The 19,505-nt window shown below is 48.5% G+C and overlaps 1 protein-coding gene across 1 annotated transcript in view; it reads left to right on the top strand.

Annotated features, from left to right (window-relative positions):
- LOC119197986 (mannosyl-oligosaccharide 1,2-alpha-mannosidase IA) overlaps positions 1–19,505 on the top strand; it is a 68,012-nt gene that overhangs the window by 25,379 nt on the left and 23,128 nt on the right. Inside the window, 1 exon segment of the mRNA XM_062565550.1 lies at positions 7,426–7,506. Coding sequence (XP_062421534.1) covers positions 7,426–7,506 — 81 coding nt within the window.

Raw genomic sequence — 19,505 nt, 5'->3', positions numbered from 1 at the left:
ACGCACGCGCACACACACACACACACACACGCACGCACGCACGCACGCACACGCACGCACACGCACACGCACACGCACACACACACTCGCACTGTTGTGCACTGAAAAGTGTTTCAAGACATCAGAAGCACCTCGGTGTGTTCGCACTACGTGTGTGTGTCACAGGGTATCATCATTTTGATACTGAACCCCCCCCCCCCCCCCCGCCCCCCGGTGAAGAGGAATTACTCACTGGCTCGATACTCACTGCGTCAGATGCACTTGGTCCGGCGAGCTTGCCAAGAGCCTGAGGATGTTTTCTGATGTCCTAATTTTTACCACTTAAGGAAATACATGCAGCATAACAGCAAGTCGAAGTCAATGAGTCTCATTTATAAACCACGAATAAAGGTATTCTTTGCTCATTTATTATTAAAAAATGATTTTGGATCAGTTTCAAATGTTAATGTCATACTAATATTGTACGTGGATTATTAATGTTTACAATACTTTTTTGTAGAACTACACCAACAACCAAAAGTTGTTTTTTTTTAAATTAGTTGCAGAACTTCAAATTCTTTTAAATTAAATGAGTTATATTCATGTGTAATAATACGTTTTCACGCCGCCTTCATGCAATAACAAGGACGGACGGACACACACAGCACTACAGAAGTACACGCATCACAGAATTTTCTGCAGGATCTCGGTCACGTTTGTTCAGATTTCACATCTCCGGCTCAAACAAGGCGACATATTTAAAAAAAAAAAATTAAAAAAAACACGCCGTGCCAATTGACATTCCTTTTGAAAATGTGTCTCAGCCGTACGAGTTGAAAACAAACAGGAGGCTCCTCGCTCGTCCGGACGCCGGCGTGCAGCTCGGGGCCAGACGCAGCGATTACCGAGACAAAAGGGAGCTCCACGACGCGCGCTCACGCCTTTTGGCATATTTTCCCACAAGCTGTTGTTGTGCATGAAGCTCGAAGGAGGAGTTGGCATCGTCACAGCCAGTCAGCGCCAGTGGGAATGGATGAAATAGTAATTCTACTCCTACTGTCTTTTTGGGCTTTCATCATGTGTAATGCCATTGGTCTATTGTTTGGTTATGTGTGTTTTATTTTCAATATTCAATATTTGCTCTCTACATTTGTGCCGCGTCGTTTTTTTTAACAGGATTCAAAGAGGAAAAAAGGATTACAATTTTTTATTTTTTTTAAGTTGAGAAATCGCGCTCGATATTTTAAGTTATTCATCGTTAAAATTTAGAATTTTAAAGGCGGATTCACCTTTAATTGTAATAGCGTTTAGATGATGCGTGAGTATGAATTTGGGAGCTTTACTCTTGTGACATTTTCAGCATTTCTAAGCATTGCAGTAAGCACATTCACAGTAGGTCACCTGGTTCAGCTGCTGAAAAGTGTGCACGTCTTGTGCTTTGAGCTTTTTGGCAGTTTACAGATCAAGTGGACCCCCCCCCCCCCACCCCCCCCACCCCCGCCCCTCTGCATGATTCCCATGAAGCATCTTCAGCTCAAGTAGCAACATTCACAGGAAATAACTCCTGACAGGGCGGCAAAGTGTCTGCATAATTAGCACAACCAAGGGCCCGTGATTCCACCTCTGAGGCGACACTCGAGCGGGTACGAAGTCATCGGGGAGGGGGGGGGGGGGGGAGGCTGCGCATCGGGAGCCGCGATGGCTAAATCCCTTTAACGACTAGTTGACGGATCGCCCCGAACACTTGGTGTCCTTTCGTCCTTTTTCATGCTTCACGTTAACGTCTCCAGCTCTTTCATCCGGTGCACGCTGACACGCTGCAGGCCCCGAGGTGCACCGCTGCTTAACACCCCCCCCCCCCCCCCCCCGCGGGGCGTCTCGCAGGGTTTGTTTTGAGTGAGTTCGCCTGTGTTTTGGCCGCTCGACTGTGGAAGTGGAAGTGCCAGGAGCAGAATGAAGCAGAATATCCGAGTGTTTTTCGTCAAAACTTTTGTGGAAGTTTTTCACCTCTCAGTATGTCCTCGCAACAGGAGAAAAAAAAGAGAAAAGAAAAAAAGAAGAATGTCTCAAAGCTTCGCCGTACTGTCAGCTTGAGATGTCAAAAAGCCAACATTAGCTCGAGGGGCTCACTTTTTTTTTTTTTTAACGAGATACAGCTTGCAGATGGAAAATAGCTCAAGCGTATTTCTACCTGTCCTGTTCTAATCCAGATGTAATTGACTTCTAGGTGGAATGAGCGTAGCCGCATTGCTCATTGTTGCTGCTCACAATTCCGCTTAAACCTCAGAAGGATGCCCGGGGGGGGGCCCCCCGGAGGCCAGGCGCACTCCTCTTCACGAATCAGCGAAAGTTTGGTGTGAGGGAAGAGGAACCTCACATCATATCGTCTCGCAAGGTCGCCGCCGGCGTTCGGCTACGGAGGCGACCATTCGGAGCGTAAATGATGGCCGAGTTCGACTTTGCAAACGCCTCGGGCCAATATCAAGATCATGTGGTGGACCAAACATACTCCCCCCCCCCCCCCCCCCCCCACACGGTACCGCGTCACGTGCTCCTCCTTTAGTAACGCAGAGCTTCTTATTTACCATGGGCAGTAGTTGGTAACGGGAGGAGGAGGAAGGGGGGCAGCTGGGTTCTTTCTCTCCCCCCCCCCCCGGTGACCTTATTTTCGGCACTAAGCGAGGCCCAACCCGGGTGACGGAGGCGTCTGAAGAAGAAGCTTCCGGTGAGGATGCCGTGCCCCGCGGCGGAAGGTCAAGCTGAGCCGGCGACCGGTCTCGGGGGGTTGCACGTGGGGTTCGTCCTCGACTTTGATATCATTCTCCCCATCCCTTCTTCCCCCCCCCCCCCCCTGTGAACAATAACATTGCCAATAAGAGGAGAATAGAGATGGCAGATTGATAAATATGAATGAACGACCTCAGGCGCTGATGGGAAAAAATGCCTTGAATGTTGAGAAGAGCTTTTTATGGCTCCGTTTTGTGGGGATTCATCTGCCTGGAAGTCATAAAGACGCAAATGAATGTTCCGCTGCTCTATGAAGACAAGTTCATTGATGGAAAATAGTTTAGTAATTGATGCACTAATTAGCTCAGTTTATGACCTCGGGCTGAATGCAGCGGGGGCGTCAGCCTCAATGTGAGGGGGACGGGGGGCGACGGGGGGGGGGGGGGGACGGGGGGGGGACTGCAGGCGACCTGCACACAGAATGCCACCGGTGCATGCTCAGCATGCGCGGCGTGGAGAGAGAGAGGGCGTCAGAGAATAGATGCATGCGGGTCGACACACACACACAAGGGGGGGGGGGGTGTCGTGATTCTGATGATTTGTCACCCTTTGCATATTTGATTCATCTTTCACCAGGCTGTTAATCTACGGTTTAATGCCTTTGGCAGATGTTTACCTTCCCTCCTTGGCGTGTGCGGATCCGTTTCGAGGATCTTTAAGGAGACGTGAGCCACTTCTTCGCGTCGTCGGATTAAAAAGAAGAAATGAAATGCTAATCATCACCTTGATGAGATGTACTCCATTAGCCAATGTTTTAGCTCAGTGCCTCTCTGCTCACCGCGGTTCGTTACGGGCTCGTCGGGCCGCGAGGGGAGGAGGCCGCGGAGGCGTTTCACCCTCGCAAAAGGTGCAGCGTGGGAACGTGGCTTCCGAATGAAGCGCTCACATGAAAGGAGGAGAACTCGATGGCGTGCGACCGATCACCATCGGGCGCCGTGACGCCTGTCAGTTGCTATTCCAAAAAAAAAATCCGAAACAGTCACTTTCCATTTTAAATAAGCCGGCACGAACGGAAGGCTTCGGAGCGAGAGACGCGACTCGCCGATCTGGTTTTGATTGTCGAATTAAAAGCAGCTTCTCACTGACGGGCTCCTTTTTTTTGATTAGTTGAATTATTCATTTTATTTGCCATCAGGCTGAGCTCACAGAAGGGAAATGGGTCAGTCTGAAAAGCTTCTTTTTTTTAAACCAGTATACGATCCTGAAGCAGTTTTGAAAGTGCAAATATCCACGTAGCGCATTTACGGCGAGGTCGAACATTGAGCTGTGTGGGCTCACCATATTTATACACTTTATGTTTATTTATTTTTTAATACAAGCATGAAGTGAAGAGCTCCCTGCTCCATTAGAGGAGGCTGCTCAGCACGCTCCAGAGGTCAGTGGTCATTAACGCCGGCGCTGCACACCGCTCGCACCGCTTGGACGCCGATCGAGGCCGTAAATACTGCACCGCGGGAAGCAGAAACGAAAAAAAAAAAAAACATCCCCGGCTCTTCTCTTTATTTGTTTCCGGGGCGGAGAGACTCCTTTGATGCTTCGAAACGACGGGGATTAGAGGAGCTTGATCTAATTGATCCCTTTCATGAATTTTAGGCGTTAAGTCATGTCACGGCCTTAAGTGTGAATCAGCAGCTCTGGTCGGTCGAGGCGATCATCTGCTCCATTTTATCAGACTCATCCAATCATTCTTTTTTTTTTTCTTCTTCTTCTTCATTCTTTCTGGGCTAATTTGGCCTTTCCAGATGGACCCTGGCTGACAATGATGCCGTTTTGTAAACAGCAAATCATCGCATTACCAGGATGAAGACGGGTGTTTTTCACTGTGCCTGGATGTTTTAGGACAGATGCTTCTTTTTTTTTGGGGGGGGGGGGGGGGGGGGGTTTAAATGGTTTTAGGGGAAGCACTTTCCTTGAAACATAGAACCTACGAATTAAGTCTAAATCTGCATCAAACTGTATAAAGCGGAGACGACACAGTGCGAGACGAGAGGAGGACAAATGGCTAATCAATGGCACCAGGAATGAACCTGAATTATTCATGTTGACATTTCCCATCATTGTCTTTAATCTGCTTTACATTGATTTTCTTTTTTTCAGGAATATCACTGGGCTTTCAGCCGGATGAAAACATCCATTTTACCAGAATTTTTTTTGGACTTAGTCGCTGAAACTAAAATATGGCCTTTTACCCTTTGTGCAGTTTGCATTAGATGCAGAATATTCAAACAGCTTCTCTGACAACTTTGACATTGTTTTTAATCTCGCTTATGAGGCGACGTTCTATCCGATGATGCCGGGGACGGTTAAAGTTACATTTGATTTAATGGGGTTTTCACAGAAGCAAAGTGATAGCTGCTCCTAAAAAAAAAGCCCCAAAAAAAACTCTTTCCATAAAGTCTACTTGGAGTCCTGTTTTTATCCAAACACACCTCATGGGATGTTCCCAGCCGTGTTATTTAAGTTGAACAGAGCTCGCTGGGTGATTTATTGCGCCTGTGCAGGGAGGTAAGAGTATGATTAGCAAATCCTTTGCCAGCATTGCTTGTCCTCCCTCATTGTATCTGCTGCCTGCCCCGCTGTCCCGGGTGATGAATGGACACTCCATCCCTAATCACCGCCATCGTACCGCCATTACTTGGATGGGCCCCCTTGTTTTCGGGAGCGGGGGGGTGTGGGTGTGAGGGGTGTGGGGGGGGGGGGGGGGGGCGGGGTTTGGCGAGACAAGCTCGGCTCGCAGCTTTTGTCCCCGAGAGAAGCGGTTCCCCCGGTGCGTTCGGGGACACGCTGGTCCTAAAACAGCTCCACGACCCCAAAACAAGGACAATGTGAAGGAATAGTTTATACATGTATATATACTGTATATGTGTATACACACACACACACACACACACACACACACTGCCCTTCAACAAATGCCAGTAACTGCCCTCCTCTGTGCGGCTAATTGCCCTCCCTGGCACCCAATTACAAAGTTCTTTATCATCAACACTTGAGATAGTAATTTCCTTCTCGATGGGTCTCCAAGAGCTCCAGACAGCTTCAACCTGGAGCCGCCGTAAAAGGCAATAATTACGGTGATATTTTTAAAACCCTTTCGTTGTTGCCTCTTATTTTGCATCTTTGTGTAGAAAAGAAACGGCATATTTTTAATGTTGGCAAAAAGCGACATGGCATCTTGGCTCTGTGTGTCTCTGTGTAAGGGTTCATAGCTCAAATAATAAATCATCTAGGGCAAGTTAAATTATACGATACTCCTGTAATTGTACATAATGGCACAAGTCGAGCTTTCCAGAAAATGGGTGAGAATGGCCGTGACCTTTTCCAAACCTTTTCCATATAAAAAATGTGGTAGGAACATTATTGCGTCATTTACGTTGTCATTTAGCACCAACTTCTCACTCCAGTGAAGCGTAAAGAAATGTTTGGACTTTTTAAACTTATTTAAAGCACTTATTGTAAGTCGCTTTGGATAAAAGCGTCAGCTAAATGACATGTAATGTAATGTAAAGATTTAAAAGATATACAAGGGATCTGAAAATATTTTTTTCCCGGTATTATTCATTTTTATAAATATGAATAGTTGCTTTTTGTGTTAAAAAAAAGACAAATTTGGCATTTTTAAAACGTAACTCAAGTTCTACTTTGAGTCAAAGTTTGCTTAGAGATGGAATCGCTTGTTAATACGTTGATATTGACCCTTTGTTGTTGGCGATCAATGCGGATTCTGAACCTGCACTACTTTATTGGCTTGTCGTCATCATCATCATCATCGTCATCATCATCATCATCATCATCATCACTGTGTTATTCTGTCACAGACGTATGAATACATCACAATTTCCTTATGAGAGATGATGAGGTTGATTAAATAGTTCATCATCTCCTAGCAACCACCTCTGCTGTTGTCATGGGGATTCACTGCAAGATTGCCTCCTTTTTTTTTTAAATGCAAAAACATTGCCGATGGCAAAGTTTGTATAATTAGTCAACTTTAAGAAATGTGTAACTTTTGTATCAACATCACTCAGTTTGCCAGCATGCATAATATAAATGTCAAATCAATCAACACCCGAGTTAGTGGGACAAATGTTGCTCACCTTTTCACAACTTTTGAGCCTCGTGTCAATCAGATGGCTTGAAGATGAACATCTTTTTAATAAAGCTCTTGAGGTATTTAAAATTAAAAAAGGTGTTTTTTTCAGGTGGAATCTTTCACTTTCATCTCTCACCGCCTCTTTTGGAAATATGAAAAATAGAATGCGTGATATTTTCTCTCCTGTTTAGTTTTTCAACATCCAACACATTTTCCTAAAGCTAAAGGGTCGTTATGATAGATTTTCTATTTTCTTATGTTATAAAACTTGAGGCCGGGGCGAACAAGCGCGTCAGTCTCAGTGTTCAATCTGAAAAATAAAGTATTATCATCCACATCTAGGCTGCCGTGGGGCCCCTGAGGGCCGTTAATCCATCAGCGATCGCCGCCATTAGATACATCTCCCGTCCAAAACCCACATCCGGGTTGACTTTGAGGTTTTAACTCTCCCATGAACAAACAGCGTGCTGCTTTACCGCCGATTCTCCGCCGAAAATGACATTTGACCTCTCTCTCTCTCTCTCTCTCTCTCTCTGTCTCTCTCTCTCTCTCTCTCGGTTGGACAGAACGGCGAGGCGTCCCTCTTCGAGGTGAACATCCGTTACGTCGGCGGCCTGCTGGCGGCGTACTACCTGACAGGAGACGAGGTAAGCTTGATGTTACGCGGCTACAGCCGGCCAGGAGTGACGCTGTGAAACTTTCGGGGGGGGGGGGGGGGGGGAGCAAGTAAAAAGGCCTCCGAGTTGCCCGTGACAACCACTCGGCACCTCATTGCGCATCGTGCCGCTGTAATGAGCATCCGCCTGGAGCAGCAGCGCCCCCCCCGCCCTCCACCTCCCCCCTCGAATCCGTGCAGGAGTAGGTTTAATGGAAAGGGGATCCAGATATATTTAAAACTCTCAAGTCGGTTTAATGGACACTGATTCGCAGCGAGTTTGCGGCAGAGCAGCATTTAATGGTCCACCGAAGTCGGGTGAGAGAAATGTGAATACGGCGCTGGAGCGGAATACGTTGTTGGAATCCATTATCCCGCATTCGCGTGCCACGGATGCCATGCAGAAAAATGTTCTTTCCATTTTATTCAGCGGTCCGTGCAGAGTTCTGCATATGGCACCAATGAGGACGGTTTCTAATGTGAACGTGTGCGCCGCCCAGTCGGCTCTTATTTCTCACATGAGGGCGTTGGTGCCAAATGGCGGGAGTGAAGGAGAATGGGTGGACTTGTCTTGGCGTGCTTTCACAACTGTATCCTGCTGTGGAAACGGGATGAATCGGGACAAATCGTACGCGCTTTAGTGTCCCGTTTTTTAAATGGCGAAGCCATGAGAGCCGACAGGTGAAAGGCGGTCTATCGGGTCCGATTAAGCTCTGTGCGCCCGTATATACTTTCATCTTTCGGTGAACCCACAAAGAATCCACTGATTCTGAGCCTCGTTGGCTGTGACCGCGGCTGTTTTTTTTTTTTGATGTCATGAGTAGTGACGTGGGGGGGGGCACGTCTGCTTCGTCTGGAGAGACGGAGCAGAAGCGCCTCGGCTCTCTGACGGATGTATCAATACCCCTTTGCCCCGGCAGGGTCGTCCATCACCAGGCTCTCACTTGTGTGCTTTTCCGTGAAGGGTCCCTGTGCGGCAGATTTATAGCCACCTGAAACCCCGTCCCCCCTCCCCCTTTCCCCCGTCCCCCCTCCGTACCCTCCATCTCCTCCCATTAGGGTCTCCTCCTCTTGGAGTCTGACGCTCCGTTCGGATGATAAAACCGTCTGATTGAAGGTTCCGTCGCCGCTGCGGAGGCTTAAATCAACCCGGGATGCGGCGAGGAAGGACTATTACGAGATTGCCTATCCGGTCTGTCCTGGAGGACATTGGGCAGCTGGTGTCGCTGTAAATGATTGCTGGGGAGGAGGGGGGGGGGGGGGGCAGGGGAACTGGAGCAACACCTGACCATTAATAACTCCCCTGTTGTTTGGGCTGCTCGCGTGCGGACTCTTCGTACGTTGCGTTTTGGCGGGGAGGACGGCGGGTTAGACGTCCCTCCCCCCGACGTCAACCCGAGTCAAACGTCTTGATTCAAGCGAGTGCGGTAGCCCCCCCTCCCTTTGGCCCCAGTATAAGAGGCGGTTAGGGGACAGCAGCTGTTAGGTGTGGGTGTCCTTCTGTGACGAGCCCACCTGTAAGGACCTGTGTCTTTCATTTCAAAATTTAGGAGTGAACGGGACAATTCTGGCGCACACACACACACACAATATATCATCATTATTTTTCCCACTGAATCCTTAAATGTTTAATTTAAATGTTGTGTTCTGCAACACTGATTTAAATGTGATCATTTGCATGCGATCGATTTTAGAGCCAAACTCAGTCCGCTGAAATTATTATTATTATTTTCATTATTATTCTCACTGAGGCACAACCCTCCTCACACACACATTCATAAAGCTCTGTCAGCTGATACGGCGACAAACACCAAAGGAAGGTTTTATAGGAGCGGGTGGGTGGGGGGGCTATCCAGTTACTGCAAGGTCTTATAAGGCCTTGGGAGGATTTTTTTGCAAAAGCCCCCTTTGTGCAAGACGCTCATCAAACATTCAAGACTTGTTTTATGGAATAGGAAAACAAATTCTTGATGTAAAAATGCAAAATAGATTTCTCTGCACATTTATTTGTCATATAACAACAGATGGATTAATCAGATGCTGTGTGTTTATGACACGTAATCTCTCTTATATTTGTGTCATCATGAGCATGTCCTTTCAGGTGCTTTCATCTATTCAATTAGCCCCTCTCTCCACCTCCATAGAGGGGCACCCGTGTTTGTACAGTTCGTCCTCAGAACGACCTCCATTTTCCATCTGCAAACGACGATGTGCACGCCTGTGTGTGTGTGTGTGTGTGTGTTTCATTTGTAAGTGTCCATTTATCTGCATACAGATGTGTGTGCTGGTGAGACCTTATGGTGTCATCCCCATCCTTTAGCAAGACCAGAGAACACTGAAGGGAAAAGGGGGGGGGGGGGGGGGGTGTGATTCAATCAGCCTCGTGTGAAAATGGCCTGTGGGCCGAGCCGAAGCAGCAGAGAGAGAGAGAGAGAGAGAGAGAGTATGAAAGACGCTATAAGTAGTATTCCTGGAGGGGGCACAACGGGTTCAAAGAAAACTCATTTATCTCCTTATATACCGAGTTATTCATCCACAGCAGTGTGACCATCCAGAATCACTGCAGGAGTCCTCTGTTAAATGAAAACCTCATTATTTTAAATAAAGACGCCGAATGATTCCCAATAACAGGCCCATTGTTTGTTTGTTTTTGTTTTTTAATGTTCTGTCAAAAAGACAAATTATAGGCAAACTTTGTGGATTTGCATTCATATTGCTGCTCGCTTACACTATGCAACCGCGTCCGGGCAAATAACTGGAGAAAGACGTCACAAATGGGTCATCATCAGCAGCATCAGCAGTAGGAGCATCAGCAGCAGCGGATATTTGGCCAACAACTTGAGCGGCACGGAGCGGTTGGAGTTGGAGGCCCGGCTGCTCGTGTCCTCGGGGGTCGGACTAAAGAAAACCAAACACTGAATTTATAATGGGCCTTGTCAAAAGAGGCCGATTAGCCTTTTTAGAGTTCCCAGGGCAGCTGATGGTTTGTTCGGGGAGACATCGTCATCATCACGTCATCTCCACCACCGTGGTCTCATGGAGCCACCAGAGTTCCTCCCTGTTGTCAAAGCGTCAGAAAAACAGACCTGCAAGCAAACAGACCTTCAAGCGGGGGGGGAAAAAAGGCATCACAAACGGCCCCTTCGGACACCCCCCCCCCTCCCCCGGTTGTTCCCCCGGGCGGAGACAAAGAGGGGAGAAATGCAACCTTAACGGATCCAGGCCCGGTGTGTTTTCTGAGAATTGAAATTCCGCTCCGGTTGTTGGAGGAAACAAACGGGTCTCTCATCTTGTTACTGGCTTCTTTCCATTCTGGGTGGGGGGGGGGGGGTGGGGGGGGGGCGATGGCGGGTTCGTGCTTACGACCGTTCGGCGCACCTTCGACCCGCCGCGTATCCTGGGAAAGTGGGAGAGAGAGAAGACGGCAGGTCAGGAGTCTGAATTGGTTCCGCTCAAAGCACCGTGAGCTTCCTGCTTTTTGTTTGTTTCTCTCTTTAATCTTTGTTTGTGTCCCGGTGGCGTCGCATAAAACCCATCGTTTTAAAGTGGCGTCTTCCACCACTCAATGTTGTTTTCCCTCTAATTCGGGTGACCCAGTTTCTGCCTCCCCAGTATGTTTTTGTTTTGGGTCACGACGCACACAGACGTTAATGTTATCACACATTGAGAGAAATGCATGCGAGTGGCAGTTTCTTTATCTGTTTGTACCGTGACTGTTTGCCCCCCCCCTCCCTCCCTGTCACGCCACATTAAGCGCCGAGGCGCATCCAGTTGTCAGGTTGGTTTGCAGGATGTGGCCCGCAATGCGTCGCCAGGGGAGCAAAGTTAGTCTGAGCGATTTGAACTTTAATCTTCCGGATTAAACACTTTTAATCGGCGTGATGCGGCGGATGTCAGCTTGACATCCAGAGGTGTCAAAACGAGAGGTCTCTCGTTCCTGCAGGAAATAAAAATATATATATCCGCGCATGTGGCTGAATTCAAAAGAGTATTTTATGCAGATTTGTTGTGATCGGTGATGGCGTGTCTGTTACGATTGTTGACAGGAGTCGATTCGGGCATCCAACGAGGACGCCTCCTACTGGGAGGAGATCAGATCTTCCAGCTCGGGCACTTCTGTGTTGGAGTGGGTCCACAATGGAACTTTTGTTCTAAACAATTTGAGTGCTGAACCGGTTTTTAATCTTAAATGGTTTTGGTTAAGATTCATGTACTGAAGGCATAAAAAAAAGTACCTTTTGGATGAAAATGTATAAAATAAAGCTGTAATCTGAAAAATTAGCTCACAAAACATTATAATACTCAAATGATATGTATTAAGAAACTGAAACATCCCGGTACAGTGGACAATGTCTGTTTTTATTTCTTACATTTCACAGTTTTTTGAATTGATGCTATTCAATGGCGATTGCTCAGCCGTGACTGCTGGGCGGCCCCCGCCACACCCTCCGCTGATGTTCCATCCTAATTTGACCTCATTTCCAGCTGTGCTGAAGTACCACCACTCGCCCGCCGGCTGCACCTGTGCACCATGCAACATGTGTCCCAGCGACTCGATCAGAAGCACCTGGGTGCAATTACATACGTTGAATCAGTTATCAGTGTGTGGGGATTTTTTTTTTCTTTCTTGCATATCTCTGGCGCGGCCAAGCCGTGAGGCTGCCGTCACGTTGTGTACTTCGATGGCGTCTCAATTTGGCCTCTGAAAGGCGCAACAATCGTGCCCGATTGGCGTTTCCTAAAACAAACGTCGTTCGTTTGAAGCGTCTGGATGCGGCTTAAGCGTCCAACGAAAAAAAGCGTGGACTCATTCTCCCTCCCATCAGCCACTGCGGGCAGACGGCGACATCCCGCCTGACCGGCGTGTCCCAGAAGAAAAAAGGCCCTGTCGTACTGGAGATAAACTCATGCCAGGTGATTTATTCCTCTTCCTGAGGACGGGCGGCTGCTGTACGGGAAGCCGATTGAATAAGTGTGAGCCCCGGCGGTTCGGCGCGTGTTGATATTCATCACAGTGAGTGTGCTCTCCTGCCGGTTGAAGGGTACTGTGCCTTTTCCGGCGACTCGCCCCCCATCGCACGGGGCTGCCAGTTACATAAGCTGGGCTGAGAGGGCGAGGAGAAATGGAAAAGTAGAGTTGGACTGAACTGAGATGAGGTTTAAGCCCGGTGGAAAGCGCCGCAGGGATAAATTGATCTCTCTCGACACCTCGACTTCAGCGCCGCCGTCAGGTTGAAGGTTGAACAAAATACAAAATACATTTCCCAATTTTTACGGCCTGGATCGGGCATTTCCTTTTAACTGCAGATGCACGTCGGTACGAACGAGCCTGAACTCGCCCCGTGGCGCCTTCGTCTGTTTTGTTCGTCATAATCGCCTCCGTAGGCCCAGCTGCAGGCTTAAGCTCCCTATCCCACCCCCCCCCCCCCCCCTCCCCGCTCCACTCGTCCTGTCCTATAAGGGAGTGAACGTCTCATCAGCAGCAGCAGCAGCAGCTCACACGTCTCTGCGTTGCATGAATCTTGCATGAGGTCCGTCGGGGGTAAAGGAGCGGCTTGTTCGCCAGAAACGCGGCCCGGGAGGATTTGTTTGGATTATCACGTGATTAAAGAGAACAGGAACAGTGTTTCGCTGCAGCCAGAAGACCTTTACTTTTCTGCATATTGATGTGTCCCCCGCTTTCTCTACATCAGTCTGGATAAACCCCTCAATTAGCCTTTATTTTTTTAGCAGGAGACAACATTCTTGGTTGAGTAATTGGACTCAGCGTGGAGGAGCTTTGGCACAGGCCCAAATGAGCCCACCAGAAGCCCCCCCCCCCCGCCGAGATTCCAATGCAATGTGTGTGCTTTTCTTCTTCTGCAGTCACGCCAGTCAGTGCGGACCAGGCCAAACAGATCAAATGGCAGGGATCATTAGGGGGTTTGGTAATGATGTCGGCCTGGTGGCATCCAGGCCTTTTCACTCAGAACGTTGCATGGCTCACAGCCCCCGGGACGCTTCCCTCAGCTTCACTGCTCCTCCTCGTCCATCTGCAATTAAAGGAGAGAAAGCCTCCGAGAATCCTTTATGCTCTTTGGAATGACAGCAAAACACAAAGAAATGTAAGACAAGAGAAGAGTTTTCGGGGCTACAAAGTGTTGTTTTCGAAACTCAACGACACAATAATGTAGTACGGTTGCATTATTGCCTCAGTACACTTTGCAGCATTATTTTAGGGGTCAACGAGCTGCCGTTTATCAATGACAGTATCGACCCTGGTGACATCGGCCCCAATCGATGCCTTCCTGGAAACGGAGATTCATTGTGCGGTGGGACTGGTGGTTCATTCGTTGCCGGAGAGGTCAAAAGACTTTGCGGTGTACACAGATTGTGTTGTTTGGGGTGTTTGTTGTGAAATAAAAGAACCAAATAACTTGGTAGCAGTCGGTTTGACCTGAAACATTTAGTTACCTCCCCATTCCGCTTCTGATTTCCTATATATATGTATATATACTGTATGTATATACTTATTTTTAGTTCAGAGTGAGGCGATGCTCTGGGTAGAAGCCAATATGATATCAAGTGTGAAATGACGATGCCGAACGGTGAGTCCAACGTTGGATCCTTTGGTTCCCGTGGAGGAAATGGAAGCACTTGTTATTGCGAGCTTAAAAAAAAAAAGACGCCGCGGCTCATTCTGCCTCCGCGAGATGGTTGTTCTGTTCGCACAACGCGGGCCATTACAGCTTTTCATTCAAAACAAGACCCGGGGGGGGGGGGGGAGGGAGGGGGATTGGTTCGGGTGGCGGCTTCACTAAACGCAAGCCGGGAAGATAAGTGCTGCTGTGTGTGTGTGTGTGTGTGTGTGTGTGTGTGCTAAACAATAGCTGGTTGAATCTAAAAAGCAGCAGCACATTGAGTATGATTTTCCTCACCAGTAAAGCACGGACACACACTAAACAGCTCCGCTTCTTGACCGCCGAGTCGCCTCAGAGTGGATTTCGGTCAAGGGGGAGGGGGGGGGGGGGGGGGGGGCGACTTGAGCTGCAATGTTGCGACGACAGCTGCAGGCACGTCAACAATATGAAAAATACTCCCAATTCAGTCTGGAGGACTAATTCTGTCTCATTGAATCGGGGCCGGGCTGAATGATGTCTCGGCCCGGGCGATACGGCACCAAACTGCCGCGTCTTTTCAATCCCGGATGCAATTGAGTGCGTGTTTTTCATGAAGCTGCGGTGGCCATTAATTAAACACATGAAAAGCAGCGCGTTAATTGTGGGACAGGTTAGAGAGGCAAATCAATTAGATGATAAATAACCAACCGAATCTCCCCGCTTGCAGCCCGGGGCGGGGGGGGGGGGACTCCATTATTTATCGTGCTCGTTTGTTCGCTGGAGGAACCTCCACGACATCTCCAGAACAGACCACTGCAGGACATCACCCGCCCATACCGGCACACACGAGCACAGGCGAAGGAGTGCATCGGCTGTCAATCAACAGGACGTGTCCAGACCCGGGTTACGGATGCTTGTTCCTAATGTGCGGCCATGACCTGTAACATTGAGTTGTCCGTTTTCTCCCCATCTTCCCCCTCCGGTTCTGTATTCTTTAGTTGTAGCACGGCTCCATGTTCAGGCCCCTCCGGTGCAACTCTTAAGTCCGGAGTTAAATTCCACCTGAGGTATTTACGCGTCCTGTGTGCGTCCCCTCGGGGGCTGTGGGGGGGGGGATCTGTGTTCACAGCCCAAGGGGAGGTAATTCATCGTTTGTGTGTTTCCTGCCTCTTCAGTCGGGGGTTCACACTCTGGACACAACGAATGAAAAACCTGACGTGCCATGACTGTAGCGGCAGAAGAAAGCGGGCCCTCTTTCAGTCCTCCTGAAAGTCCCCACCCCCCCCCCCCCCCCAATGCAAACAGCCAGCGGCTGTACGGCTGCACGAGGCCACAGAAACCTTACATCGCAACGTCTTCTGACCCTGTTTTCTGTCCATGCAAATGAAACATGGTTCTAGCGTGGATCTCATTGGTGCTTTTGAGACGTTTTTCCCGCCGATGGATTGTTCTCGGCCCCCCCCCCGGCCAGTCTGGAGTTACGGTGAGTCCGTCGGGTTCGATTCCCGGCGCTTTAAGTGCTCCCGACGCCGTGGCGCAGGTTAGCGAGGCCCCTTTTTGAAGGATCGACTCGCGTCGAGCACAGATCAAACTGTAGTGGTCTCAAAACAGCCCTCCCCAGGAAAAGCAAACGATCCCAAAAAAAACCACACACACACACACACACACACAAAAAAAAAAAAGAAATCAATCCAGTGTTTTCCAGGCGAAACCCTGCAGCAGCCATTCGCCTCTCAGACAGTCAAACCACAGTCTGCCGAGTCGAGCGGGTTAATACAGTACCTGTGTTTTCACGCTGTGCTGGCGGGGGGGGGGGGGGGGGGGACCGGGTGCTGTGGGCTACAATGTGTGTCCCTTCAAAGCAATTTTTTTGCAGCTTCTCATTGTCGGTTCGACATACTCAAACAAGCAGCAGCTTGTGGTATTGCACATGCTGCAGAGAAAAGCACGGACTTGTCCTGCGGTGAATAGTTTATTCAAGTGTGACGATTTGCTGCTTTTCTTTAGACTGTGGAAGAGGTGAGCTGAGCATGTTTCAGTTCCACTGGTAGTTCCCCCCCCCCCCCCCCCCCCCCCCCCGCCCCCTCTCCGGGCTTCGGGAGACTTTGAAGGTTCTTTTCTTCTGTTACCCAATCCAAACGCATCAATTCATCAAGAAAGTAATTGGCGGGTTAATCCATAACAAACCATGAAGCGTCACCCAGCTGTAATGTGTTGCTGAGCTGGTGTCCTTCCGATCATTTATCCATAATGTGCAGGGTTTGCACATCCTCCTTATGCACTAATACAAACATTAATCACTCTCAACCCTTCCATGTCGACAGTATTTAGTGTAAATTGCTGGTTGTTTGTCTTTTTCTTGTTTTCCTTTTTTTTTTCATGATATGCTTTGCAGCTGTCTTTTTTTTTTTTATTTTTCTTTTTACTCCCCGATGTGGGTCATTTATCGGATCATTTAAAACCTCACAATACGCAGCCTGCTTCTTTCCACCTGGAAGCCATAAACCGCGCACCAGAGGCCTTTTACAGGCCAGTCACTCGGGTGAAAAAAAGGAGCGTCAGTTTTTTTCCGCCGTCCACGTTGAGACGTTCGAAGCTTGGGCTTCAAACCCTTCAGAAAGGCCGCTATATGTGCGTGACATTCACATCAGACGGCATTCCCCTTCCATCCGTACAGGTGAAAATAAGGCCGACTTCAGGAAGAGGACTCGGCGTGCGATACGGGGCTGAACCCATCACTCCCGGCTGGGTGCCGCATTGTGACTGTCAGGGCTGAACGGGAGTTTGATGTAGTGGTTAATATGCGCGCAGGCTTAGGCTAACAGTTCTGGGCCCGTTCCCAAATGGAGAGGTGTGTGGAATCGGGTATTAAACTCCCAGGACTTCCCAGTCTTTTCCCGCTAAAGTAGGACAACCCTCCGTTTCTGCAGGGAATGTGTTTTTATGTGGTTAGACGTCACGCTTTGTGGGGTTCAAATGTGAAGGAAAAAAAAATTGAAACCTGAATGGGAGATTATGCACGCTTTGGATGTGCACCCTGACGTGACTATATAGACACACACACACATCCATAAGCCTGTTAAAAGACAGGAGTGTGTGAGTGTGTGTGTGTGTGTGTGAAGAAAGACGGTGAAGTGAAAAAGTCCCACCTACATTCGCGAGGCGCTGTGCTTTCACACCTCCGTTCCAATTAGAGAGCCGGGAGATGGTTTGGAAACACGCTCAAACCCTTAATTAATTCTGACAAGTTTGGACATGTGACACACGGCTCGCTGCTTTTTGTGTTATTGCATGTGTGAGGTGGAAATGCTTAAGCTAAAACTTCACAACGCATTTGATTATTGTGCAACAGTAAAAACAAGTGTCATCACATCCACTTCTTCCTTTATTCAGCTGTAAACGTATTAAACGTCTTATCTAGGAATAAGCAAACACAAAGTGTTTAAGATGTCCTTAGATGTAGCCCTATTTTTTTTTTTGAACTTTACTGTCATTAATGTAAGTCACAGAGACATTTGGGGGAAGACTATTCAAACATATTTAAACAAAAAGGAAACCTATTGCTTTACTTTGTGAATGGATTGTTTACTTCTGGTTGAAAACTGCCCACCCCGAATATGTTGATGATAAATCATAAGATATCCGTTCAGCTGTCCATGCTGACCCAGCCCCGCTGAGAATACAGTTCGGGTTTTTTTTTTTTTTGCCTTATATTTCCTTCCCCTCAATGGTCGGCACCAGGAATGAATGAGAATCGAACCCGATAAGCAGAATGGGGACGGATGAGATCTGGAGCAATAACTCTTATCAGCCCCTTCCTCCTCGTTCCCTTTGTGGAGCGCCGTCGGTCCGGTGGGCCGTTCGTTCATGGCTGCGGTTCCCAGACACCGGGGGGGGGGGGGGGGGGCACGTATCGCTCCATCGGGGGCCGGCCGGGGGGGGGGGGGGGCGGCTTTGTTGTGGTCCTTGCAAGAAGCTTTCACCGTTTTGCTGCATTTCTGTCTCGGCTTCAGCTTCAATTTAGGCATTTTTTCATTTCATTTTTGATGTTAAAAAGGCCCAGAGAGCTGGGCCTCGCGCTGACATTTCCGATCCGCGAGCAGCCGCCCGGCCCCCCGAGACGTAGTGCGACGCGGCGAGGAGGTGGACGCCTTTCTGGAGCCGTAATTGGACGATTTGTTTTTTGCAGCAGCAGTAAGAACAATAATTGCTGGCGTGTAGCCGTCGTGGCGGGACACATTTCCATAATGACTGCAGTAAAAGCCCGATTCCAGCCCCCAATGATCATAACGCTGCTATTCCCAAAAACTACCGTGCTTGAAATTTTGATCACATTGATGATGAAAGTTATACCAACGACGATCGCAAAGGGCAGTTCAAAGTCCTTCCCCCCCCCCTCCCTCTTTCTTTCGCGCTTGGTCTACCTGTATCCATGGCAACCCGAGTGCAGAACATCACCAGAGATGAGGGGAAGCGCAAGACGGGATTCGCTGTTTTTGATGTGCTCACATTGCCTAAAAGAAGGTGGCAGCTGTTGAGAGTGTCAACCCATGTTGCTCTGGGACACCTTGGTGGCAGCTTCACTTTCACCTTTTCCTTTTTTTTTTTTTTTTTTTGTTGCATTGTGATATTTTTCAAAAGGAAAATGCATCCGCTGCCCTCCACGCGTCATCCCACTCCTCGAGCCCTTTGATGTCGTGCTTTTGGTTTGTTTGGAGATTTGAAACTCGCCGGCTTCGTGTGACCTTTGTTCACTGTGACCGTTACAGTCTGCAGGATATCACTGTGACGGGTGCAAAACGGGTCCGGAACGAGACTTCAGGATTCAGGTGACCTCACCTTTTGGTACATACTGTACGCAATGTGTAACAATAATTGAACTGCACGGGGTTAAAAGTCTTTTCTGACCTGCCTTTACATCTTCATTATAGATTATTGGGCCGCGATACAGATTTCCACCTAAATGACTCACTATTTCACAAGAAAAAGCACCTGAACCTGATAATCCAAACAGTGTTGATAATGAGGTACTTTGGTCCACGTAGGTTAAAACTATCAAATCTTAATATTCAGTGAATCAACGATTCAACTCATCTTCTCAGAACTTGAAGGGATTTCAAATCTATTCCTCTGGTGATCTCCGTTAAAAAGAAAAGGCACAATTTTAAAAAACGTCAAACAAAGTTATGTAAATTTCACACGACATTTGCATCCCTTGCGTTAATTCGTGTCCTCTCAGATCCATCGTGGGACCCCCGTGGCGTCCTCGCGTCCCCTCTGCGGAGCCCTCCTAAAGCGTCTGTTCGCATTAAAAGTGAAATGTGCGAGGATCCCCTCGTGATCTTTCCATTAGCCTCTAATTACATCCCAGGAGCCGACGGAGAAAACATCC

Source organism: Pungitius pungitius, chromosome 11 (genome assembly GCF_949316345.1).
Source record: "Pungitius pungitius chromosome 11, fPunPun2.1, whole genome shotgun sequence".
Lineage (NCBI taxonomy): Eukaryota > Metazoa > Chordata > Actinopteri > Perciformes > Gasterosteidae > Pungitius > Pungitius pungitius.
Note: the sequence above shows the minus strand (reverse complement) of the source record. Positions and strands in the feature narration are given on the sequence as shown.